Raw genomic sequence first — 26,531 nt, 5'->3', positions numbered from 1 at the left:
TCTTTGATATCAAAGCCCAGGCACAGTCTGACTCTGAGCAAGCTCCATCTCATCTCAGCCAGCGATCGCTCTCCACTAGCGCTATCTAACCCTACGTAGTTACTCAACAACCAGCCGTCTCGGTGGAGATGGTCAAGACGACCGTGCAGTCAGGGACATGGTGGACGCTATACAGTCAGGTCTCATTTTATTTTAATTTCAGAATGGGCCTTGTCTGACAATAGTCTCTTCAGTCTTTTGTAATATGATACTAAAATAGCATGATACGGTAGAAATGCATAACCAAGCCAATAGAGTGGTTACTGTAATATGTAGTATAATCAGGACTTCCAAATGGAGAGAGAGGGAGCATGGAGGCCTAATCGAATCACATACCGGCAGTGTTATGGTTCGCTTCCATTTGGGCACTCTGCATAATTTGGCCTGTCAGCTTCCAGCGGTTAGACAGAGAGAGAGAGAGAGAGCCTTGGGTTCCAGACAGGCAGCGTTGAGTTACAGTTCCACAGAGGAACGACAGCTGTTGTGCATTCCAGACGAAGTCGGGAACGTTGATGAGCAGTGAAAACACGCATGAACTGCACATCGCCACGGCCTCCCCTTCGCTGGGCTGGCAGATCAAACCAGGGCAGAGATGCCAGAACATTTATGGTGTTGAGAGACAGCAGAGGGGTGACAAAACGTCTCCAGCCTCCCTCCGGGCCTGCTTGTGATCTGGTAGTTTACCTCACACGGCGAGAGGTGATAGAGACAGAGTGACATACAGCCGTGGTAATCATTTATGCCTTTCTTTGTTATGAAATGTGGCGATTTATATATTCATTCACAGAAGACTGTCACAGTCATTGTCTGTCTGTCTGTCTGTGTTTGTCTCGCTCTCTCTCTTTCCATGTCTTAGTTTTGTCTGTTGCTGTCTTGATCCAAGTAAAATTTTAGCACTCTAGTCTAGCGCTCCTGCCCTGGGGGCTTTCCCTCTCCGCCTCCCTCCACCCCTCTGTAGCCTGGTAGAGTCTAATTAGATCAATGCGAGTCATCAGGCACTGTTTAACGCCATCAAAGAGTACTCTCTCTCATGCTGGGTGCCCACTGGCTGTGAGGGGAGAACAGTGGGCCTGTGTGTCCGGGACCACAGAGACACTCACCCTCCACCCACCCCCCTCGACCCCTTACCCCCACCCCCTCCAGCCTGGCAGGGCTTAGGGTGACATCATCACCTCGTCCCTGACCTCTGGGGGGAAGGGGGCATAAGAGGTCACAGTGATAGGTATCATCCCCACTCTGTGAGTCCTACCCACTGGGTCCCCAGTGAGAATGGCTTCTACCTTGTCCATATGTGAGGCATTCATGTATTATATTGCCAAACAAACAACTCTTTGCTTTGAGGAACTTGGACAACACGGACAGCGGAAGCTGGAGCATGTGTTGTTGGTGTGCACGCGTATGTGACCAAAGCGTTAGCGGCAGCTGCCATAGTATAATTGATTCTCTCCCAAGTCGATACACTGTCTGTCTGGACAGGATGTAATTGTTCAGCCAAGTGCTTCATCACGGCGGCTGGCGTGTGTGTGTGTGTGTGTGTGTGTGTGTGTGTGTGTGTGTGTGTGTGTGTGTGTGTGTGTGTGTGTGTGTGTGTGTGTGTGTGTGTGTGTGTGTGTGTGTGTGTGTGTGGGGGGGGGGGGGCCCTGTGTTCTGTGCGCTGAGTCTGACTGCTAGTCTCTCTCTCCTGTGTGACTGACAGATCTGGAGTGTGGAGACGTGCCCCTGCTCACTCCAGGGAGTAAAGAGATGATGTCTCAGGCTCTGAAGGACACGTTCAGCGGCTTCACAAAGGAACAGCAACGACTGGCCATTCCCAAAGGTAAAGCACTTAAACAAGGGCTTACTTTCTCTTTCTGTGTCTCTCTCTCTCTTTCCCTTCCTATGTCTCACTTTACATGCATATTTTTTGATTACCCACTGTGACATATTTCCCTACACACACTCAAAATCTAAACCCCTCCTCTCAGTATGACTAAAGATAGCTAAGTGGTGACATTATATACAAAATGACAGATTGAGTGTATTGGTTGTCAGACAGACTGTAGGATTTAGAGAAAGCCGGGGTAGAGAGACAGAGATAAATTATTCATGATTGTTCTTCGATTGAGGCATACCACAGAGTTTACCATTTTGATATTATAGGATGCAGCATGTCTATGTTTGGTTTCCCCAGTCCAGCCCTCCCAGCCAGTCTGCAAATAGCTGGGGTTTCACTGTCAGTCTATTGTTAGTATCACCACTTATCTGTACCACCTCACCTCTTACCTCTAACAGCAGCAGCAGCACGTCTAAAATATGACCCACTGAAACTGCTAATGAAAATGAATGCGCTACAGAAATGGCTCTGTGGCCTGATAATACCTCACCTCTATTATAATTCACGAGATGGTAGATTAAAACAGAGTGGAGTGGAGGTTTCTTGTCACCATGTGTATGACTGTGACCTCAGGTAGCCCTTCAGTGACATGTCCCTCCCTCTCCCCCCATGTCCCTCTCAGACCCCAGGCAGTGGACAGAGAGCCACGTGGGAGAGTGGCTGACGTGGACGGTGAACGAGTTCAGCCTGAAGAGCGTGGACTTCCACAAGTTCTGTATGAACGGGGCCAGTATGTGTGCCCTGGGGAAGGAACGCTTCCTGGATCTAGCACCTGACTATGTGGGCGACATCCTCTGGGAACATCTAGAGATGCTTCAGAAAGGTAGGCCCAGGCTGTAGCATGATGTACTACAGTACACATAATGCTCTGTACAACATACCAATCGGGGTTGGGCTCAATTAGAATTGAAGGCAGTCAATTCAGGTAGGGATATTAATAACAAATTCAGAAATGTCCAAAATATTGATATAAATAGCTTCTAGTTTTCAGTTCATTGAGAAGTCATTGAAAATAAATGCCCTTTTCAGAATATTGAATTACAATTTTTGTTTACTTCCTGAAATGACTGCCTTCAATTCAAAATTGAGCCCAACCCTGGTATCAATCATAAGCCTCAGAAATGCCTACTGTACCTATCACATTAGCTGTAGTGTGTGTTGAAGCACAGCATTGCCGCTGTAGTCTCTTTGTGCAAAACGGTTTCAAGTGTTAGCGCTGTTAGCATTTACATGGTAATCTGAGATGAAGAGGAAGACCTCCGTTTCCTCCTGGTCATTAATATTTAATCAGCCAGGCCCAACCATACTGAATGCAGTGTGTTTACGACTGTTAAAGGATACATTAAATCAATGACAGGGTCAGTGACTGTTGATATCTATTTTTCATGAAGAAGACACAAAGCATTTCCCTGTCAACGGCCTGACCTCCACCTTCCAGGAATCCCACTATACCTCAGACTACTTCGTCAGTAAGTATCACTGAAGAGACTAAATCCTATGTACGTAGTCTGGCTCTAATGCACTAATGGCTTGTTAATATGTAATATGTTATGTCAATCAATGTCTATACATAAAGAATGGGAATATGACTCAGCACAGTAGGTCCAGTAATTTTTTGTTGTTGCAGTTACACAACTGAGCTCTCCATTTCTCTCTCTCTCTCTCCCTCTCTCTCTCTCTCTCTCTCTCTCTCTCTCTCTCTCTCTCTCTCTCTGTCTCGCTGTCTCTCTCTCGCTCTCTCCCGCCCCCTCCTTCTCTCTCTCCACCTCCCTCTCTCTCTCTATCGCTCACTCTCTTCCCCCCTCTCTCTCTCTCTCTCTCTCTCTCTCTCTCTCTCTCTCTCTCTCACTCACTCTCTCCCGCCCCCTCCTTCTCTCTCTCCACCTCCCTCTCTCTCTATTGCTCACTCTCTTCCCCCTCTCTCTCTCTCTCTCTCTCTCTCTCTCTCTCACTCTCTCCCGCCCCCTCCTTCTCTCTCTCCACCTCCCTCTCTCTCTCTATCGCTCACTCTCTTCCCCCTCTCTTTCTCTCTCTCTCTCTCTCTCTCTCTCTCTCACTCTCTCCCGCCCCCTCCTTCTCTCTCCACCTCCCTCTGTCTCTATCTCTCACTCTCTTCCCGCCTCCCTCCCTCCCTCCCTCCCTCCCTCCCTCCCTCCCTCCCTCCCTCCCTCCCTCCCTCCCTCCCTCCCTCCCTCCCTCCCTCCCTCCCTCCCTCCCTCCCTCTCCTCCTCCTCCTCCTGTGTTTCTCCAGGCTATGGCATTGAGCATGCCCAGTGCGTTCCTCCCTCTGAATACTCAGAGCCGGGCTTCATCACAGAGTCTTACCAGACCCTTCACCCAATCAGCTCCGAGGACCTGCTGTCACTCAAGTACGAGAGCGAATACCCAAACGTCATCCTCAGGGACATGCCCCTCAACACACTGCAGGGGGACTACTTCTCAGTCAAGCAGGAGGTGGTCTCCCCCGACAACATGTGTGTGGGCCGCATCAGCAGAGGTGAGGGGTCACAAACAAGATAGTGAAGGAAATGGTTGGAAATCAAGATTTTGTGAAGTGTGGCTGTTACAGCTGCTGTGTATTAGGTGCCCTATCTCAAAGAGGAACAAGTTAACTTGGGTAACTTGGGGCCATTACGTGAGTAGGCCTTTAGTCCATGTCTTAGTTGTGCATAAGACTGAGACTCTGATTCAGTCCATACAGTATGAATCTATGATAAGTCATTCCACGGTGTTGACTGTAACTCCTTGTGTGAGTCTTGAGGTCTAGCTAATTGGGTTGGGTTTGTGAACATCACTGTGTGCGTGTGATTTCGCTGACGCCCTCCAATCTTGCCCTGCCACATCACTGGATGTACCACGATAGAAGAAAGGAGGCCCTAAGGCTGGCTTGTGGTTCAAGCAAACCCGCCTCGAGGAGATAATAAGTCAATTGTTTATGTCAGAGTGAGAAGAGAACAAAGCCACACGGTGCGTTAGCGCTGTCTGTCCCTATAGCTTTCATGTAAAACAGCCCAAGCGAGGTAACCTTCAAGAACAACCACATTTTTTTCTCTCAAATTTCTCATCTCTGTTTTTTACATCTGAACCTTGAGGTGGTTCTCAGCAAGGACAGAGAGTGACAGAGAGTGACAGAGAGTGACAGAGAATGCCAGAGAGTGACAGAGAGTGTCAGAGCGTGGTTTTTCTTTCTCATGAATCGTTCTGTTTACCTGCCACATGCACCACTGTTTGCTTTCCTACTGATAGTTTGGAGAAGAATTAACAGCGTGGTTTACATTGATACCAATAAAGCGAGGATTTTCTTCTCAAATCCCCCGGTTTAACAAATTAATAAGGGGTGTCAGGGAGTTTACAGTACACAGGCCCGTCCAGTGGACTGACTAGGCATTCGCCTGCAAGGTATGTCCAGGCCTTGTACCTAATAAATCCCAGCGCATTGTGCTTTCTAAATGTGGAAAAGTATTTGTGGCACCACTGAAAACCACATGTGGCTTCAATTTGTGCAATTGAAGATTTCAGTATCAGTCGAGGCACTGGATTATCTTTCATTCTTTAATAGCGCTCAGTTGAAATGCTCCTTTTATCTTTGCCGAGGCCAGAAATAGCAAGGCAATTTGCATTGATCTTCTTCCAATTAGACAAAACCAAATAGCAGTTACACATGCTAAACTGAGTGTGAAATGAAGGGACCAGGACCATACATTACGTTATACAGAACAAAGAAGCTCAGTGAGAGTGTAATTTACTGCCAGTGTCTAATGTGTATTCCTGCCATAAATATTGTCCTCTGTCAAATCGTAATGTCACTGCTCTAAACTATTTACTTTCAGATAATTCTTTTTTCATTCCCTCTCACACTATGAGGCAATAAAATGAACAGATTCTGCTCTCCCCCTCTCTGTCTCTCAGGTAAGCTGGGAGGCCAGGACTCGTTTGAGAGCAACGAGAGCTTTGAAAGTTGTGACCGTCTGACCCAGTCCTGGAGCAGCCAGTCCTCCTTCAGCAGTCTGCAGCGCGTCCCATCGTACGACAGCTTCGACTCCGAGGACTACCCCAGCACCCTACACGGACACAAGCCCAAGGGAACCTTCAAGGACTACGTCAGGGAGCGCTCAGACCTCAGCAAGGACAAACCTGTCATCCCCGCCGCAGCACTGGCAGGATACACAGGTTAGTCGAAATGAATGAAGAAAATACAGGTTACAGTTTGGAAAATGTGCGATCAACTACAATAAATATGGCCAAACGTTCATCCTTCTTACTTCTTACAGGCGTTTTTATGCCACCCAATGGAGCCATATGTTACATGTTTGCCAGGCAGTTGCAGCAGATGTACATACTGTAGGTGTGCCTCAGTGTAATTGGGTCTCTGTAACTGGCGGCACAGCTTCTGGCTGAGAGCGTTTATATACACACCTCTATAACAGCCTGGGGCACTGCAGCTCCAGAGTCATGCACTCACAGGAAACCAAGACATTTGCTCTCAGCCTCTTCTCTCCATCTCGCCTCGTCTTGCACCTCTGACTTTCTCATCTGCACCGTTTTATCTGCGGCCGCATCTCAACCTATTTTCCAGGTCGTCTTGGCAACCTGGGTGCAAACACAAAACAATACCTGCACTTAAAACTAGAGTAGATATATCTGTTCATCTGTTAAGGCCCCTTTCTACCTACAGTGCCTGATGAAAAAGCTACTCTATCTTCTATTCAAACACAAAGAAACACATCTTAGAAGTTTAAAAAAGATCCAAGGTCTGGCACATTCTATTTTCGTATTCTTTTTATGGCAAGGTTTTCAGTTTGTTTTGTAAAAATGTAGTGAAAAAGTTCACCATTTTACATTTTGGGACCTATAGCCATTACAGAAAAACGACATGATTGTGGAAAATCACATGATTTCACACACAAATTCATGTGTTTTTTCCGTAAGAGAGTTGAATTCTCCATGTTTCAACATAGAGCACAAGTATATACGGTGCATTCGGAAAGTATTCAGACCCCCTTGATTTTTTCCAAATTTTGTTACGTTACAGCAAAGTGAAAACAGGTTTTTTGAATCTTTTTGCAAAAATAAATGAATACGTATTTACATAAGTATTCAGACCCTTTGCTATGAGACTCAGGTGCATCCTGTTTCCATTGATCATCCTTGAGATGCTTCTGCAACTTGATTGGAGTCTACCTGTGGTAAATTCAATTGATTGGACATGATTTGTTGACAGTGCATGTCAGAGCAAAAACCAAGCCATGAGGTCGAAGGAATTGTCCGTAGAGCTCCGAGACAGGATTTTGTTGAGGCACAGATCTGGGGAAGGGTACCACAACATTTCTGCAGCATTGAAGGTCCCCAAGAACACAGTGACCTCCATCATTCTTAAATGGAAGAAGTTTGGAACCACCGAGATTCTTCCTAGAGCTGGCCACCCAGGCAAACTGAGCAATCGGGGGAGAAGGGCCTTGGTCAGGGAGGTGACCAAAAACCCGATGGTCACTCTGATAGAACTCCAGAGTTCCTCTGTGTAGATGGGAGAACCTTCCAAAAGGACAACCATCTCTGCAGCATTCCACCAATCAGGCCTTTATGGTAGTAGCCAGATGGAAGCCACTCCTCAGTAAAAGGCACATTAGAGTTTGCCAAAAGGCACCTAAAAACTCTCAGAGCATGAGAAACAAGATTCTCTGGTCTGATGAAACCATGATTGAACTATTTTGCCTGAATGCCAAGCGTCACGTCTGGAGTAAACTTGGCACCATCCCTACAGTGAATCATTGTGGTGGCAGCATCATGCTGTGGGGATGTTTTTCAGCGGCAGGGACTGGGAGACTAGTCAGGATCGAGAGAAAGATGAACGGAGCAAAGTACAGAGAGATCCTTGATGAAAACCTGCTCCAGAGCGCTCAAGACCTCAGACTGGTGCGAAGGTTCACCTTCCAACAGAACAACGACCTTAAGCACACAGCCAAGACAACGCAGGAGTGGCTTCGGGACAAGTCTCTGAATGACTGTGAGTGGCCCAGCCAGAGCCTGGACTTGAACCCGATCGAACATCTCTGGAGAGACCTGAAAATAGCTGTGCATCGACACTCCCCAGGATCTTCAGAGAAGATTGGGACAGACCATATACAGGTGTAACAAGCTTGTAGCGTTATACCCAAGGCAACTCGAGGCTGTAATCGCTGCCAAAGGTGCTTCAACAACGTACTGAGTAAAAGGTCTGAATACTTATGTAAATGTAACATTTCCAAAAAATCTAAGAACTTGATTTAGCTTTGTCATTATGAGGTATTGTGTGTGGATTGTGAGGAAAAAAATATTTTTGAATAAGGCTGTAACGTAACAAAATGTGGAAAAAGTCAAAGGGACTGAATACTTTCAAAATGCACTCTATACATCTATGGAGACTGAGAAGCAATTTAAGGGGAAATTGTCTCTCAATAGCTTTAATGCACTTGACACACTAGTTACAATGTCTCCTATTCTCTATCTAGTCTTTGGGGACTTTCTCTCCTCTGTGTTAAATTGCAGTGACAAGGTTGCTAGTAGAGGAGAGGGGAAATACCAGAACACACAGTGTTCGTCACTGACAATGTATTCTTCAGATTGCATTACTCATTGCCTACAATTGGCATCTCATGGTAATTTGTAATCTGCAAAGTTGTCTGTACTAATCAATTATGTCAATTTCTTCATTCATGCATTCATCTTTGGATCATAATTGCATACCTACAGAGATGTACATTAGACATAAAATGAAAATGATAAAATGAAAGACAGATATAAAAAATTGGCATGCCCTAATTGAAGGCTTTTACATGGCTACAGTATGCATTCGTAATATAATGCCTGCTAGTGGTACAGATGTAGAATCTTAATTTGATCCAACCTGTTGCAGGGGAACTTTCCTGCAATGGTTTAAAAAGTATTTTGAAGTTTGTAATTGCCAATTTGACATTTCAGACTTGATTTTCCCTTGCGAAAAATTGATTAACCCCTACAAAAATGTCAATTAATTATAATCCACATAATAATTAACATTTCCTGTTGCTGCAGGATTATTTTCCTGCTGTAGCAAATTGGCTCAAATTAAGATCCTACATATTTAGGCTATTTTCTGCATGTCATCATTCATGCATTTCTGCAAAGTAATTCACTTCCCTACTGTATGTGTTTAATGATGTAGCGTTAGTTATAAAACTACCATAGACTCATGTTCAGAGGCTAATCCATGTTCCAATATTTTCATTTTAGTCAGAATACTTTCTCAGAGCTTTTAGAGTCATGCAGAACTAAAGAGAATAAAATGAACATAAGTGGTAAAAATACTTCAATATGCTTCAGAAATTAAGTGTCTAGCTGGCAACAACCATTGTTATTAACTGTTATTACTCTGTATGCTGTCCTGCAGCCAAGAGAAAGATCAACACCATTTGGCTCCCAAACAACAAATGCATTTTATTACTATGTGAAAAACAGAGAGAATCTTCCCAGAAAAGAGAAAAACATTTATGTAATATCTCAAATAGCTTTTGATGAAAACGTGTGTTTTGGCTTCAATTCCCAGTAGCTGTGCACTGACAGGCACACACACGGTTCCCAGTCACACACAGTGATGAGCTGGTGTGATAAAGAAGGTGTGAGATAAGTGAGGCTCAGTCAGTCGTCAACTCTCTCTGAGGTTGACTGTGTTTCTCGTCTCCAATCACACTTCTGTCACCTCTGGGGATGCAGCAGGCAGTCAGTCACTGTGCCTTGGGGCCAACTACAGCCTCCTTCTCTCTCTCTCTCTCTCTCTCTCTCTCTCTCTGTCTCTCTCTCTCCCTCTCTTTCCGTCTCTCTGTCCACCCTGCATAGGCTACAGTCTCATCTGTAAAGCCTAAAGGCAGATCCTAAACAGTACTATGAATGCAAGCACCCCCACCCTTTCTCCACTGAATACGCTTTTTCAATGAGGCCCATTGTGCATGGGGGCTATTAACATATTTTTGGAAAAACATTTTAGGGTCGCCAAACATTCTCGTGTGAGAGAGCTTGAGGGGGCTGGAAAGGGGCACTGTTGTATCACCCTTATGTGGGCCCACGGTTACAGTAGCAGGCTTTTTTGAATGTGCCTTCATCAGGAGGAGAGCTACTGTACAGTAGTCAGTTGAAAATAGCTGGTTATTATTTTCTGAAATGTGGGTATTGCGTCTTTGCATTCATGTTCATAACTGAGGGAAGCGAGTAGAAGCCTTGGATTGAAAACAACTTATTTTGCTTTCAGGTGTTCAACCCACACTTCCATTTCTCTGAAAGCTTTGGTGTGTGTCGTATGAGGGTGATTTTATGAAGCATGTCTGGGAGGTAACAGCTCCGCTCTGCTACAGCTTTGCTAAGTAGGCGCTGCATAGCCAGGTGTGATTTTTTTTGTCTGTACAGAAAACCACAAGATCAAAGAGTACACTTTGTTTTTCTCTCCTGCTACTATTTATTTTTCTTTTCAACACGATTGTAAGTTCTGGTCGTCACATTTGGTCCATTTGTTTAATTTGCAAATATATGTAAAAAATGTCAATCAAATTGTAGGTAAATGCATTTAATTGCTTTTACGGTATATTGCATTATTAGGACAGACCTGAACATAACAGAAAATCAAGCAACATTTGCTTACAAATTAGATGAAATGTAATGTTCCTAATGGCTGATCTCTGGGAGTTTACACTAAACTACATACACACATACAATGCCTTGCAAAGTATTCACCCCTCTTGGCGTTTTTCCTATTTTATTGTATTACAACCTGTAATATAAATTGATTTTTATTTGGATTTCATGTAATGGACATACACAAAATAGTCCAAATTGGTGAAGTGAAATGAAAAAAATTACTTGTTTAATTATAATTTTTTTAAACACGGAAAAGTGGTGGGGCATATGTATTCACCCCCTTTGCTATGAAGCCCCTAAATAAGATCTGGTGCAACCAATTACCTTCAGAAGTCACATAGTTAGTTAAATAAAGTCCACCTGTGTGAAATCTAAGTGTCACATGATCTGTCATATGATCTCACTATATATACATACACCTGTTCTGAAAGGCCCCAGAGTCTGCAACACCACTAAGCAAGGGGCACCACCAAGCAAGCGACAACATAAAGACCAAGGAGCTCTCCAAACAGGTCAGGGACAAAGTTGTGGAGAAGTACATATCAGGGTTGGGTTGTAATAAAATATCCAAAACTTTGAACATCCCACAGAGCACCATTAAATCCATTATAAAAATGTTTCAAAGAATATGGCACCACAACAAACCTGCCAAGAGAGGGCCGCCCACCAAAACTCACAGACCAGGCAAAGAGGGCATTAATCAGAGAGGCAACAAAGAGACCAAAGATAACCCTGAAGGAACTGCAAAGCTCCACAGTGGAGATTGGAGTATCTGTCCATAGGACAACTTTAAGCCGTACACTCCACAGAGCTGGGCTTTTACGGAAGAGTGGCCAGAAAAAAGCCATTGCTTAAAGAAAGAAATAAGCAAACACGTTTTGCGTTCGCCAAAAGGCATATGGGAGACTCCACAAACATATGGAAGAAGGTACTCTGGTCAGATGAGACTAAAATTGAGCTTTTTGGCCATCAAGGAAACGCTATGTCTGGAACAAACCCAACACCTCTCATCACCCCGAGAACACCATCTCCACAGTGAAGCATGGTGGTGGCAGCATCATGCTGTGGGGATATTTTTCATCAGCAGGGACTGGGAAACTGGTCAGAATTTAAGTAATGATGGATGGCGCTAAATACAGGGAAATTCTTGAGGGAAACCTGTTTCAGTCTTCCAGAGATTTGAGACTGGGACGGAGGTTCACCTTCCAGCAGGACAATGACCCTAAGCATACTTCTAAAGCAACACTCGAGTGGTTTAAGGGGAAACATTTAAATGTCTTGGAATGGCCTAGTCAAAGCCCAGACCTCAATCTAATTGAGAATCTGTGGTATGACTTAAAGATTGCTGTACACCAGCAGGAACCCATCCAACTGGATCCGTTTTGCCTTGAAGAATAGGCAAAAATCCCAGTGGCTAGATGTGCCAAGCTTATAGAGACATATCCCAAAAGACTTGCAGCTGTAATTGCTGCAAAAGGTGGCTCTACAAAGTATTGACTTTGGGGGGGTGAATAGTTATGCACAGTCAAGTTTTCTGTTTTATAGTCTTATTTCTTGTTTTTTCACAAAACAAAATATTTTGCATCTTCACAGTGGTAGGCATGTTGTGTAAATCAAATTATACAAACACCACAAAAATCTATTTTAATTCCAGGTTGTAAGGCAACAAAATAGGAAAAATGCCAAGGGGGTGAATACTTTCGCAAGGCACTGTACACCACACACACACGCACACGCACACGCACACACACAGCCAAGGCCTCATATGAAGACCCCCTCTTATTTTAAACACTGTGATTTCATTGCCATGAAATTCATACAGACAGACAAAAACACGCTGTGAAGCCCAGCTCCACATACTGCAGAGGGCAAAGTGTAGACAAAGGGATTCATGATGAATGGGACCCTTGTCTGTGAAAACACTGTTTTCTCTCCACTATTGTGTCTTGTACATGTCTGATTCTGAGTGCAATATTTGTATTTCTATAGTAGGAGATGAATGACCCCAAGACAAGTAGTTAATGAGAAGCATGAGGAGAACAGTCAGTCAAAGATATGCTGTGTTTACATGTGGCTGATGATGTCATGTTCAGTAATACTCATCTGTATTATACTGAAAACAAGGCTCCTCTCTCTCAGTGTTCTTACCTTGTTCTCCTCTCTCTCCCTTCTCCTGGTTCTGCTCTGCAGGCAGCGGCCCCATCCAGCTGTGGCAGTTTCTGCTGGAGCTTCTGACGGACAAGTCCTGTCAGTCCTTCATCAGCTGGACAGGAGACGGCTGGGAGTTCAAGCTGTCCGACCCTGACGAGGTGAGAGGTCACCACCACTGACCTCACATGGCATGGGGGCCCTAAACAGTTAGACAGATTTTTAAACATTTTTTTATTGAAACTTTATTTAACTAGGCAAGTTAGTTAAGAAAAAAATCGTATTTACAATGACGGCCTACCCCGGCCAAACCTGGACGACGCTGGGCCAATTGTGCGCTGCCCTACGGGATTCCCAATCACGGCTGGATGTGATGCAGCCTGGATATTGAGCTTGATGTCTTTTTAATGTGACGCCAACAACAGTGGTATTTGCCTTACTTAGACTCAAAGAAACCTTAGCGGTATCAGGTACATTTAGCTACATTAAATATTGTTCCATGTCAAGAGAAGACATGTGCACGATAATATTGTAATGTGAGATTAGTGCAGAGCTCTGTCTCAAGGTTGATACATGGTGTAACAGGGTGCCTTTTCCCTCTGTGACTCAGGTGGCTCGGAGGTGGGGGAAGAGGAAAAACAAACCCAAGATGAACTACGAAAAGCTGAGCCGAGGCCTGCGCTACTACTATGACAAGAACATCATCCACAAGACATCAGGGAAGCGCTATGTCTACCGCTTTGTCTGTGACTTAAAAAGCCTGCTGGGATACACCCCCGAGGAGCTCCACGCCATGCTGGACGTCAAGCCTGATGTGGACGAGTGAAAACAGAGGGAGGAGAGAACAGAAAAAGTAGAAGAATAGGAGAGTAAAGGAGTCGAGGGGACAAGGTTTCAGAGATTGATGCCGTCCGGTAAAAGAGGGCGCCCATTTTGGGACCAAACCTAAACTGTGGTCTGTATCATTTTGAGCTGTTGTCAGATGATGTTCAAAAAGGAAGCACATGCCAAACGTGAAAATTGATAATATGTTACATTTGAGATAGTGTGTATGGTAGCTATATGTATATACTGGTATTACTTAGTAGCTCAAGGCACATGGAAAGCTATCAGTTAGAATAGAGTGGCCATTTAGCCTAAGTAGCACAAGAAACTGACATTGAGGAAGGGGGCCAAGAGACAGTTTGGCAAGAGACAGTTTGGCATGTGCTTCCATTATAGGGAAGGACATGAATTGAGAGTTCCTGCTATGAAATCTGTTGCCAAATATAAAATGTAAAGTAGTGGAAATAGGTCAGTGTTTCTCTGCCACTCCACACAATAGGCATGGGTAGAGTTCTCAGCTTGGACCAAAAAAGTGTTGTTTTTGTTACTATTGTTTCAAAAGCATAATGTTTGTGTCAGTATTATCGTTGAGATTCAACTCCTGGTGTACTGTTTAGTCTCAGTCCGACCAGGGTTCCCCCATTTTTTTTAAATATTTTTTTTATGAAGGTATTATGAAACCAAACGTTGCACCATTTAATGTTAAGTTAGTCCTGTCTCCTCTCTGTGAAAGCCCAATAACTGAAATATGCTGATATGACTATCAGACGACACTAGACACTGGCCTTTTTACTCATTTTCATAGGTTGGATGGAGAGTTACTTACTCATACCAAGAATGGTTGATTGACACCTGAAAGTAACCGTTGCTTTAAAACTGACGCTTTCAGCTCCGCACATTTGCCGCTTCACTATAAAAAATATACTGTCTTACCACCAGTAATAAAAATCCTTAGACACCCTTTCTGTGGTGAGTTTTGAAAGTATTTGGACATGAAGGAGTCAAACGTGCCCATCACAATCTGTACATTGAGTGGTTTTCCAAACCCCCATTTTAGCATTGCTTTAGAAGAGAGCAGAGAGGGAGGGACCTGTTGTTGACAAATTGAATTGCGAGCCATGTACGAGGGATGGTTTTTGTAGTCAAAAGAGAAAGCTTAGGAATGTAGAGTGTACTGTATTTGTGTGTGTTACGTGGTGTTCTCTGAATGAAGGGAAGCTGCCATAGCTAGGTAAGGTATATCAAGGTGCATGATGGTAGTAGGGTGAAAAGAGAAGAGCTCAAAGCAAGGAGTGTAAACTTTGGATGACTGTTTGAAAAAGAGAGACGAGAGGAGGACTGGGTAGTTTTGGGAGGGAACCGTGGAGTTGTGAAGTTAATCAGTAGTGGCTGAAAGAGAATTATCATCATTATGGCATGAGGATGAGATGAATGCTTGTGGTGTTGTACAGCTTGGAGTCTTTTGTTAACTGAAGTGTTTGTATAGATGCTCCATTTCACCAATGAGGAGGTAGAGATCGACAGGAAACAGGACTACCATAAACAGTTGGGCTAAAGGACTACTGGGAGAGATGTGGCATTATATGCTATTTTCTTACCATGATGTGTACATGCTTTTCTATTTCTAAGACGTAAGGACACCCAATTCAGTATATGGAAAGGATCAATGAAATGACATGCCCTGAATACTATATGTACTTGTGCAGCTTGCTCAAGAGCCACAGTAGTTGTGCTGGTTGGGTTTTGAGTAATGTCATCAGTGGGAACATGACTATACGCAGGTCTTATGGGAAAAGCCAAAGTCAAGAAATATCATCTTAAAATACAAATGTTATTGTTTACAGTGGCTGAATGTTACCCATTCTGATGAAAATAGGTTTTGAAATGTTTATTTGTACAGATTGTATTTCATAATGCTTTATTAAGACCCAGATTAAACAAATAAGCAAGAGACAAAGCAGGAATAATAACCAAACCCATGTGAGGTCTGGGCGATCGATAGCGCTTTGGGTATGTCCACCATCTTGAAGGACAGGGACTGTTATTCCCTCACATTCAAAGTGTTGTTTCTGCTTTGATCTTTTGATTTGTTGGAAAGCACCCAGTGTTAGGACTCAGTGAAGATATTTGGCTGGACTGACTGTAGTTCCCTCTTGAGATTATAGGAAAGGGATTTCTGTCCATATTAGTTACTTTTTAGTTGGGCAACTGACCACAGGGTTGGTTTTTCTAGTGTCAGTCAGCACAAACACACACGCACACACACACACAGACCACACACACACACACACACAGACACACACACACACACACACACACACACACACACACACACACACACACACACACACACACACACACACACACGTGATCTTGTGTAGAGAAAGTTGAATTCTCTTGAACAAATCAATCCACCCAATCTCTGTGGTTCATTATGCACACCTCATTTCCAGGATTCACATCACTGTTTGATTATTACTGTTCAGATTTTTTTCCTCCAAAAAATGTTTTACGTTAGGGCAACTGTTCATATATTTAAATATATGCTTAACTCGTTGTTGACGATGCCTTCCAGCTCCTAGCCAGTCACCATTTTGAGTAGATCAGAATATAATATCTTTGTTTAAATGGACATATACTGTGTCTGTTTGGACTTCTAAGTCAAGTTTGTTTCAGTAAATGTCATATAAGTTAAGTTGTAGACACAAGTATTGCACAGATCTTTCTAAATGGACTAAATACATAAATACACAGATACCTTGCGATATTAGCATATCTCAGACTGATCCATTAGGAAACCTTTTTTGTTATGGATGGTGTTGTTTTTTGTATATTTTATAGTGTTTCTGTATTTTTGTTAATGAGATAATTTTTTATGTATTTAGTTCACAAACATTTGAATATTTTTCAGTAATTTATATTTTATAAAAGAAAAAGACGCAGACAGCTGGTGCTTTCATGGGAAATAAAGGTAGCACAGGAAAAAAAATGTAGCGTTTTTCTTTCGATATAGAGAATAGACCTGTCTGTTAAAGAAAAAGGCTGATGCTGGCCCATCATTGATTTCTGCTGGGAAGTTTTATAAACTGTTGCTTCTATTTCTTAATGTACTTAAAAAATGTTACGTTATAAAAAAATATATGTGAACAAATATTTCATACTTTGTGTGTATTGTGTGGTTATTTCTTCTAATATTACCAGAGCAAAAAAGGCTTTTGAAACATTACATCTATACTGATACTTACAGTACATTGGAAACAAGTTAAATATCTATTAAAGAAAGCAGATTAGCAGATTGCAGTCTTACTTGGCTTCCTGGCCTTGACTACATGCCAAAAGAAAGGTTAGTCAGTTAATCTATCTTTTTGTAAACATAATAGAAGTACCTACACATTATCCTCAAAAGATTTCTGCGTACTCATGTTAATAACCACCTGCGCATGTACTGGATGAGCACATCTAGGCCTATTCACCTCACACATTGCATACGAATAACTCACATCCAAAACCTGCCTGAGCAAGTCAGTACCTCACTCAATCATGATAACACTGAGACTGTGTAAGGCAGCCCAATTCTGATATTTTTTCCACTAATTGGTCTTTTGACCAGTAAAATCTGATATTTTCACATCAAATCTTTTTCAGAGCTGATCTGATTGGTCAAAAGACCAATTAGTAGAAAAAAAATCTGAATTGGGCTACCCAAATACATCTACAATGTGCAGATCAAGAGTATGTATTGGTCTCGGTCTCAGAACCCAGTTTGGGCCTGGTGGCAGATCCAGGTCCCCTCTGAAAGGCATGCTGGGATGTCGCTGGTGTGTACCTGGCTTACAAGAGTGTCACTTCCACGGCGATGGGTGACGTCAAAGCAGAAACAGGCACGCTGGGCCCATTCATGTGTTTGTAGCCCTAGGGTCCTAGTAATTCCACTATAGATAAAAAAAAAACATAGATGCAGTGACCTCTCCCCAGCCACTGCCCTGGCCAACACAGCACAGCACAGCTGTCTGGCTCCTCTAGAACAGCACATAGGGCAAAAGGCAAAGGACCAGTACCAATACAGACTGGTGTCTTTATCCCACAATGGTCTGTAGCAAACTAAACTTGATAAATTATTGGCATAAAGATGAAATATTTTATATTCCTTTACTGGGATGATACTGTATATTGGCTTGGTTTGAGATGTCACATCAGGACAGAGGCTAGTCCTTGAAATCCATACCATATTTAGAACGATTGTCTAGTACATCATAGCGTGCAATATGTTCGTTCTTGGTTCAAATAAGCTGTAGTGAATACGTTTAGGTTAGAACAGGAGAACATTGAATGAGACATTGATAGAACATTTGTAGGAAGTATTAAAACTATAGTCTCAGACTCCTTAACAAAATAAAGTGTATTATCTTTACTGGGACTTGGATGCAACATGACTAAAACTTTCCGTACCTGCAACTTTCTATAAATATAGCAGACAGGATGTAGATACTGACACACATTCGCATGCACGCATACACTCACATACACACACATACACACACATACATGCTGTATTGCTGGCTAATTTCCCCCTGGACAGGATTAATATGTATTTAGCAGAGGGTGGCTTAAGTTAGGCAGGTTGTTCTTCTAACATTCAGCATTCCACACCCCTGGGCCTGTGATCCAGACCAGACACTATAACCAGGCAACATAGTCTTTAAACACTTCACTGGAAGCTCTGGGAGCCCATTTTGCCAAAGAACCTGGAACATAACCCAACACATTATGATACCATTCACACCTGCTGGTTTCACAACCAAAGAGAGAGACATTCAGACGAGGTGGGGATTTCACATGGTTCTTTTTTGTATCTCACTCAACTCACAGACTGCTATAATCACTGGTGTAAAGAGAAAAGAGAGAGAACCGAACAGCGGAACAGAAAATCAAACCGTAGCGCCTGGCGGTGTCACCGAGACGGAGATGTCTGCCTCCCTGTCTGAGACCCCATGTCGCTCACAGCTTATTTCACTCCAGAAACGGAGAGAGACGCATTTGTCAGACTTCAACCCAAATATTTATCTAATGGCCCCGCTTGCGAAGCTTCATCTGTCTCCTACGCCTAGTCTTCCCATGAGTGAGAAAGGATGAGGAGGAGAAAGAGGAGAAAGAGGAGGAAGAGGAGGAGGAAGAGGAGGAGGATGAAGAGGAGGAGGATGAAAAGGAGGAGAAGGAAGAGGAAGAGGAGGAGGATGGTACACACTAAGGTTCAGATAGATAGCTGCGCTATATAGGCTGGTGAAATGTGTTGCTCAACACAGTTAAAGATGACATGGTTAACCTGAAAAGACTGAGATGAAGGGGAAGAATAGAGTAGGAGGAGGATAGGAGGTTTGACTGGCAGGGTGGTCATGAGATTCCCATAACCACCTGACCTAAACAGGAAAAACACCTAGCCGAACTTAGAAAGTATGGTGTGCAGGCCTATTGCATAGTTGGTTAAGAAATGTGTATAGGATGGTGGTAGGACCCACGATGCCTCCCTGATCTCTGCCTCTTTCAGTACTTAATCACAGCTCCTCTGTAGGGAGAGAGGGAGAGTGTGACGCAGACAGATACAGCTCATTGCTTCCATTATGCAGAGAAGGCATGGAATATGACCAACATTCCCCTCGGCCCCCCATTGGTGGTAACACAACAGAGTTGGTTCGATTCTGGTCTTACTGTGCGGCTGGTAGCCTAGTGGTTAGAGCGTTGGACTAGTAACCAGAAGGTTGCAAGATTGAAACCCCGACCTGACAAGGTAAAAATCTGTCGTTCTGCCCCTGAACAAGGTAGTTAACCCACTGTTCCTAGGCCGTCATTGAAAATAAGAATTTGTTCTTAACTGACTTGCCTAGTTAAATAAAGGTCAATTTTTTTTAAATGTAAAAATAAAATAAAATAGTTCTTCATCGTAGAGTCTCCTTGGTTGGGTCTGTATGGACCCAGGGTAGGAGTGGTGTCTGGGGAACACATAAACACATTAGCCCATGCCTGTTACAAGAGATAGCATATTTTCCAACGGTCTGACTCTTCTCATGGGTCCTGCTGTTACCGAACATCACTCAGAGATGGAGGATTTACACAATCACCACAGTGGTCAGAGACTGAGTAAGCACCCATAAAGCAGTTTGACGTTTATGCAACGTACATGTAATTAACAAACTTCATTGACACACAAAAAATACATTTTATTTACTCTGACTTCCCACTCAGGGAAAAGGAGCTAGTCAATCTCCTGCTTTTTTATTTTCTTTCTCATTCAGCTGTGTGTATTGTGGTGGAGGAGATGGGTTGACCCACATGTCACTGCAGGTGGAGGACTGTATTATACAGGTTTATGAAGGTCACGGCTGGGGCATCCTCAGCTTGGGCTTCAATTTGCATTTTTATTGCTGTTGTCGCATCCCCAGTTAATATGCCATTGACTCCCAGAGGCACCCCTCGTCCTCCTGGTATCCCTTCTGAAATGAGAGCCAGTCTTGGGGCTGGTAGGCCACCCACCCTGCATTCATGAGGGCCTTGGTACCAGGGACCTGGCATTCTGGGCAGGAAATGGACTGGCTTCACATGGTAATGTGGACTTTCCATTAGTAATGGTGATTGATTTAAAACCCATGCACTACAGCACCTGTCAGATACAGGGCCACAATGAGGGGGGGCTTCTTTGTGAGGAGGTGAAGGAGATGTGTGTCTGAGGAGTGGAGTGGTCTTTCCCGGTTAAGGGGAGAGTAAGGAGGGTTGGTGGGGTGAAGGGGTGGTCGTGAAGGTGTTGAGCCACTCTCCTGCATTCATTAGAAAATGTCTACTCCAGACGACAATAACAAAGGGCCAATACGCCATAATTTATTTTCCTGAATAAAGGTAATTTTCAATTTTGGTTCTTAAGAGGCCAATGTATTACTTAACTTGAATAGGGACACTGAATTTGATATTTATAGGTCTATATTTATAGGTCTATAGGAAGCGTTTCAGTTGGAAATAAGAATGTGATTCCATGCATGTGTTCCTCTCTTTGTACAAGTGGATTGTGTGTGTGTGTGTCAGAGTACTCGCGTGTTTGTGTGTGTGCAGCTGGATTACAACAGGTTTTGGTCACTGTCCAGTTGTAGGACCACATTTTTTTCTCTTCTCTTTTACTGCGGGTCGGCTGGGATTCAGCAACTTTCCCAGGACATCTGCTCAGCGCACCCACGTTAGAGTCCTTGGCCAATCAGTCGGTTTTGAACGCCCCTCAGACCAGCATGTGCCGTGCTGTGATTGGCTTCTGGAGCCAGGGCCCAGAAAGAGAAGGCCTGAGAATTTTCCCCCAAAAATTATTTTCTGCCCTGGCTCTCGCCAACATCTGTTTCCAATCACAGTCAGCGAGCAGGCCCTCTTCTCCCCCGTCCCCGTCCCCCCCTCCCCGTCTGGCTTTCACGCACACATACCAGTCCCATGCAGGCCACCCCCCAACTCCTGCCACTGCCGCCCACCCCTCAAAGGCCCATAGTCCTCTCTTTCTCCGCTAAGGAACCTCCATTCCCCCTCCCTTTCTATTTACTTCTCGCTTGTAACATCTCCTTGCATTACATTCATAAGGAGTATGAAACCTTTCAAACAACCTTCAACAAATAAGGGAAGGGTTAAGCTTTGTCTGAGGGACATTGAGTCTGTCCTCAAATTAAGTTGATTTCATTAAATGTTATAAAGTCATTATTACAATAAATCAAAACAATATTATTCTCTAATGTCCTTGGTTAGAAATATAACTGGCTTGAGAGTTAAGCTGTTTTCCATTGTGGATGTGAGAGTTGTGGGTAGTTAAAGAGAGAGTGGATCAGATGTGAATATCTTAAATGAGCTAAAGTGAACATGCAAACACACACACGCACCCCCCCCCCCCCCCCCCCCCCGAGAAATCAGGGATAGGGTCAACCCTCTTCACCAAAGCCCCTTGGCTTCTACTCGCTTTCTTTTCTCTTCATATGTAGCTTGTCTTTCCCCCTTTACTTTCAACCCCCAGCTCCTCCACCTTAATGAAACTATTTCAGCCTAATGTGTAGTCAGTTGTAGCTCTTCTTGCATGACTTTCAACCATGCAGATCAAATCAATAAACAGTGAAAACCCTGCTTATCATAGCAGGTACTTTCCATACATATTCAGAAATAAGCATGGCGAATCACTGTAGGCGAACAAAAACACACACGCTAAGGGGGCTGTCTTACTGTATTATTTCTGCCAGATAACCACTCTGTGGCTTCAAGGCTAAACATGGGAAACAAGTTTTTGGAGAGAAATGTTAGTCAGAGAAAGGTTAAGGATTTTTCCAACTCCCACTAACATGTACTGTTCAACCTGTACTGTGCAGTGCAAACACAATGGATGTCGTAAACATCAATAAATCAAGGACAACGAACACTGTAGCTCTGATGCCAGAAGTGAACCACACACTACCATCATTTGCTGAACAGCCACTGATAAAGGGTACAACAAACATATTAGCTCTAAGGCACAAACACATGTCATTGTTTTCTAGTGAGTGCCAGAGAGTAACCTCAGAAATAGATGCAGACTGCGCTTGAGCTTCCTTCCCATTGACCTTTGACCCTTAACTTCATTGGCTCTCTGGCCTGCTCCTGCTGAAGCTCCTGCTGAAGCTGTTGTGATTTAGTGCCCAGTAGTGCTGACTGCTCTTCCTGGGTAATCTCGGGCCTAGCCTGGACTGGCATTAAATCTACTATCTCTGTCAAGAGGGAGCTAGGGTAAAACTACAGACCGGGTTTTTAGGTTGTATCTTTTGCCTAAGACATTTTCTGGTCAATCGCATTGATCCAACCTGAACTGAATGCAAATAAAACATTACGAGTATTTTAATTGACCGTCTTCTTTCCTGTATTTGCTGCACAGGCACTTGTGAAAGTAGAAGAGTTGAGTGTCCCTTAGGTTACCTCTGACTGAGGGAATTGGGGTCTCCTTCGCTTGGCAGAGAGCAGAGCTGGGAGGCAGTAGACAGCCAGGTCGTGTTTGGTCTATGGTCTCTGGTTACGGTGGTTTCTCACCAGCCTACTCTCACCGTCCACCAGCCTCTCAGAGGTGGCTGACCAGGATGCCAGAATGCAAGCACTGCAATAACCAAAAATAAAAACATGGACACAGAACAAACATGGATGAATGTGTGTGACTGCAGCCTGTGCTAACTAAGCAGAAGAGGGGAAAAATAAACGAAAGTGATATTCAGCACCTGCTATCCCACATTCCTTAGTGACTCATGGGGAATTGGTGACCTGCTTCTTTTCTCGCTTCACAGTAAGGGCCCTATTCAATCCATATCGTGGAAATGCTGCGCTAAAGTCCAATTACATTTTAAAGGCAATGCTCCCTCATTGGCAAAAACAGCATTCACGGTAAATGATGCATATGTTGGCTCAATCGCTTCAGCAATAGGGATTTAATAGAGCCCTGAGTATTTTTCTATATTTTTAAGCCTGATGAATTATGTTGTCAATTTATAATACACCTCTACAGCTGCCAAAAAAATGGTTCCTCATCTGAAGCTAAAAGACTTCAGTCCAAACTGGGTGACACTTTAAACTGTAAGCAGTTTAACAGAAAAAAATGCTAAATGTTCACAAAGTCTTACTTTGACTGAAAACACTAGAGAGTTACAGCAGATACTGTCCTCAGGAGGAATTCAACCCTCCCTATCTCTTCCAATGGCCACATTGAGTAAAGTAATCTGTGACAACTTTTGGCATCTTAGAGGTTAAAGCTTTGTGAGAAAGGACAAGAGTGTTTAGAGTTTGTGTGAACAAAGACATACACAACATGAATGAACTCACACAACATGAATGAACTCACACAACATGAATGAACTCATTTTATTGCAATAATACAGTAAAATATCTCCCGTCTGCCTTCAGCCATAAACTAGGCGAGCAAAAACATACACAAAAAAACATTCCTGAATTGATTGGTCTGCTGGCCGGTGGCTTTGCCAGTGGTCAGGGCAGCTAGGGCGCCAGGGGAGAAGGCCAATGGGACTTGAGGGGTTTGAGTGGCTTTCTGCCCATGAGTAGGCATCTCAACGGATGGCTATGAGCCCTCAACTGGCAGAAGTTGGTCACAGGTGGAGTTGCACATCAATGCTCTTTGGTGCTGCAGTTGCTAATGGAAATACAATGTTCTTCAAGGGAACTATCAAGAGGTCCTAAAGGTCAGAAATCATAGTCACCCTTACGCTTTCATTTATTCGTTTTCTGTATTTAAAATGTCACAACCTTACTGATGTAATATGGAAACATCTGAAGGAGTTGATAGACAGGTGATTATGGCTAGATAAAGTTTCAGTTTGGCAAGAACCTAGAAACATGTTCTCTTTTCACTGTAGTTCAAAGGGTAACACTGTCTATATTTGGAAACAGAGGTATTTTGAAGTCATTCCTGAAGTCGCTCTAAAGTTAGTCAGTGGCATATTTTTCCTTGTCCACGATCACACTACAAAATCATAATCTCCCCTGGTTATTTTCAGTGGATGGCAACATTCCACACACCCACCGTGTACAATACCTAGAATATAGTTTGGTAAGTACCACTGCTTCTCTCCATGGAAGCTGAAATCATGCAATCAACTACGCCATGTTGCCAGTAGTATTTTTCCACACAATCTTTCTGTATGACTAAGTAGACACATCAGCCTTCTCTCACAGTTTCAGAGAGTGTGACATCACAAGACACTGTCCAAGATGATACTGTCCAAGATGACACTGTCCAAGATGACACTGTCCAAGATGACACTGTCCAAACTCCCTCCTATGACCTAGCATCCCCTGCCAGACCCCCTCCCATACACCCCCAAGGCCCTTAGGCCTACATTGCGTGTATCTCATGAAAGCCAGAGAGAGAAAGTGGAAAAAAGAGTGAGAAAAAGTTCCCTGGGCCTGCTTCCCAAGCATGTGTTGCCCAGACTCAGGCAGCAATATAAACATGGCCCTCCAAGTGACTAAGGCCTACTGTAAACCACAGTTAGGGTCTGTCTGTGCCAGCTGGGTACCACCCCACTGAGTCAATGAAACTTTAAAAGACAAGAGAGAAAATACAATGTAACACATACAATCAATAGTGAGGGAACGTGAGGGGGAGGAAGGAAAGCAGTTTTTCACACACTGCATAGCAGACAAACTCACCTCAGGTCACCCACTTTCCCACACAAGGATCCCAGTGACATATGGACATTGAGTTAGTGTTGGAAGAACTTCCCATAACTTTGTGTGACTGCATGTGTGTCTGTGTATATGTGTGTGTGTGTGTCTGTGTATATGTGTGTGTGTCTGTGTGTGTGTATGTGCCTGTGTGTGTGTCTGTGTGTGTGTGTGTGTGTCTGTGTGTGTGTGTATGTGTCTGTGTGTGTGTCTGTGTGTGAGTGTATGTGTCTGTGTGTGTGTCTGTGTGTGTGTGTGTGTGTTTGTGAGTGTGTGTGTCTGTGTGTGTGTGTGTCTGTGTGTGTATGTGTTTGTGAGTGTGTGTGTCTGTGTGTGTGTATGTGTCTGTATGTGTGTCTGTGTCTGTATGTGTGTCTGTGTGTGTGTGTGTGTGTGTGTGTGTGTGTGTGTGTGTGTGTGTGTGTGTGTGTGTGTGTGTGTGTGTGTGTGTGTGTGTGTGTGTGTGTGTGTGTGTGTGTGTGTGTGTCTGTGTGTGTGTATGTGTTTGTGAGTGTGTGTGTCTGTGTGTGTGTGTGTATGTGTCTGTGTGTGTGTCTGTGTGTGTGTGTGTATGTGTTGTGTGTGTGTGTGTGTGTGTGTGTGTGTGTGTGTGTCTGTGTGTATGTGTTTGTGAGTGTGTGTCTGTGTATATGTGTGTGGATCTGTGTATTATGTCTGTGTGTCTGTGTGTGTGTCTGTGTGTTTGTGTATGTGTTTGTGAGTGTGTGTGTCTGTGTGTGTGTATGTGTCTGTGTGTGTGTCTGTGTGTGTATGTGTTTGTGAGTGTGTGTGTCTGTGTGTGTGTGTTTGTGAGTGTGTGTGACTGCCCAAAAGCGGTTATTTTCCAGCAGGAACTGGTATGCTTCTAGGAATGACAGCTTCATGACAAAGGATGTAGGCGAAGGAGGGAGTCCCCTTGATTCTCATAGCATGGACGTGCACTATAGACTGAACAGGGATGTTGAAACCCCTCACTAAGCTCAGATGAAGGTTGCTGGTCTAAGTTTGGCCCTTAGGTTGCCCCCAGTGTTCTCTTTGGGGGTGTGGCGTCTAGCAGAGATGTGTTGGGAGGGGAAGAGGGGAGGAGGGGGTCTGGTTCTCAGGTCTGAGCCAGAGCAGACACTCCTGCTCCTTATCAGTGTAACATGGTGGGGCTAGACTAGAGATTACTCACAAAACCACGCTGTAGTCTCTTCAGTTATGATAGTGGTTGTGTAATACATAACACACACTAACAGTCTCTTGAGGTAGCTGGATCTGAGTCATAAAACAATGTAAGTGGTTTCGATACTTGTAATAATTCTGACAGTTGTTTGTAGTAAGAACAAGAGAGGTGATAGCTGAATAAAGAGAAACTACAGCAACGAGTTGAAAAAGGACAAAGGGCAGAACGTGTAGTAAGCTAGAAAAAGAACTGAGGAACACAAGGGGGAATAACATTAATTATTAACCCTGGAGTGACCATTTTCTGCAACAATGCAAACATGTTTACACACTGCTCCTAAATGAAGTCAGAAAGAGGTCATAACCCCTGGAGCCACTTGGCCATGGAGGCTCCAGTCCCGACCACTTGTGTGGCACTGTTGTTCGGTCTATGAGGCAAGGCGAAACAACAGAAGAGGAAACACACACAGAGCTAACTATCTTTAACTGTCCGGGCCGGGCTGGGTGCCTCAGTCCACTCAGTGGGACAACAACCTCCCTCCCTCCCTCCCAGGCAATTCCCATTCCCACATCACAGGGTTGAGCGAGGCGAGGCAAGGCGGACTCGCTCTATGGCAATCTCCTGGGCCGTGGC

At 43.9% G+C, this 26,531-nt stretch overlaps 1 protein-coding gene across 2 annotated transcripts in view; it reads left to right on the top strand.

Moving 5' to 3' along the window:
• Positions 1–16,688, top strand: part of LOC106581098 (protein C-ets-1) — a 47,843-nt gene extending 31,155 nt beyond the window's left edge. For both annotated transcript variants that reach the window (XM_014162824.3, XM_014162825.3), the window contains 7 exons: positions 1,736–1,855; positions 2,535–2,735; positions 3,304–3,381; positions 4,164–4,409; positions 5,822–6,082; positions 12,746–12,864; positions 13,314–16,688. In XM_014162824.3, the coding sequence (XP_014018299.1) occupies positions 1,736–1,855; positions 2,535–2,735; positions 3,304–3,381; positions 4,164–4,409; positions 5,822–6,082; positions 12,746–12,864; positions 13,314–13,529 (1,241 nt within the window). In that variant the 3' untranslated portion in view covers positions 13,530–16,688. The remainder of the gene's footprint in view (positions 1–1,735; positions 1,856–2,534; positions 2,736–3,303; positions 3,382–4,163; positions 4,410–5,821; positions 6,083–12,745; positions 12,865–13,313) is intronic.
• The last annotated feature ends 9,843 nt before the right edge of the window (positions 16,689–26,531 follow it).

The sequence above is a fragment of the Salmo salar genome, chromosome 20 (assembly GCF_965601325.2).
Source record: "Salmo salar chromosome 20, fSalSal1, whole genome shotgun sequence".
NCBI lineage: Eukaryota > Metazoa > Chordata > Actinopteri > Salmoniformes > Salmonidae > Salmo > Salmo salar.
This window is presented reverse-complemented; position numbering and strand designations above follow the sequence as displayed.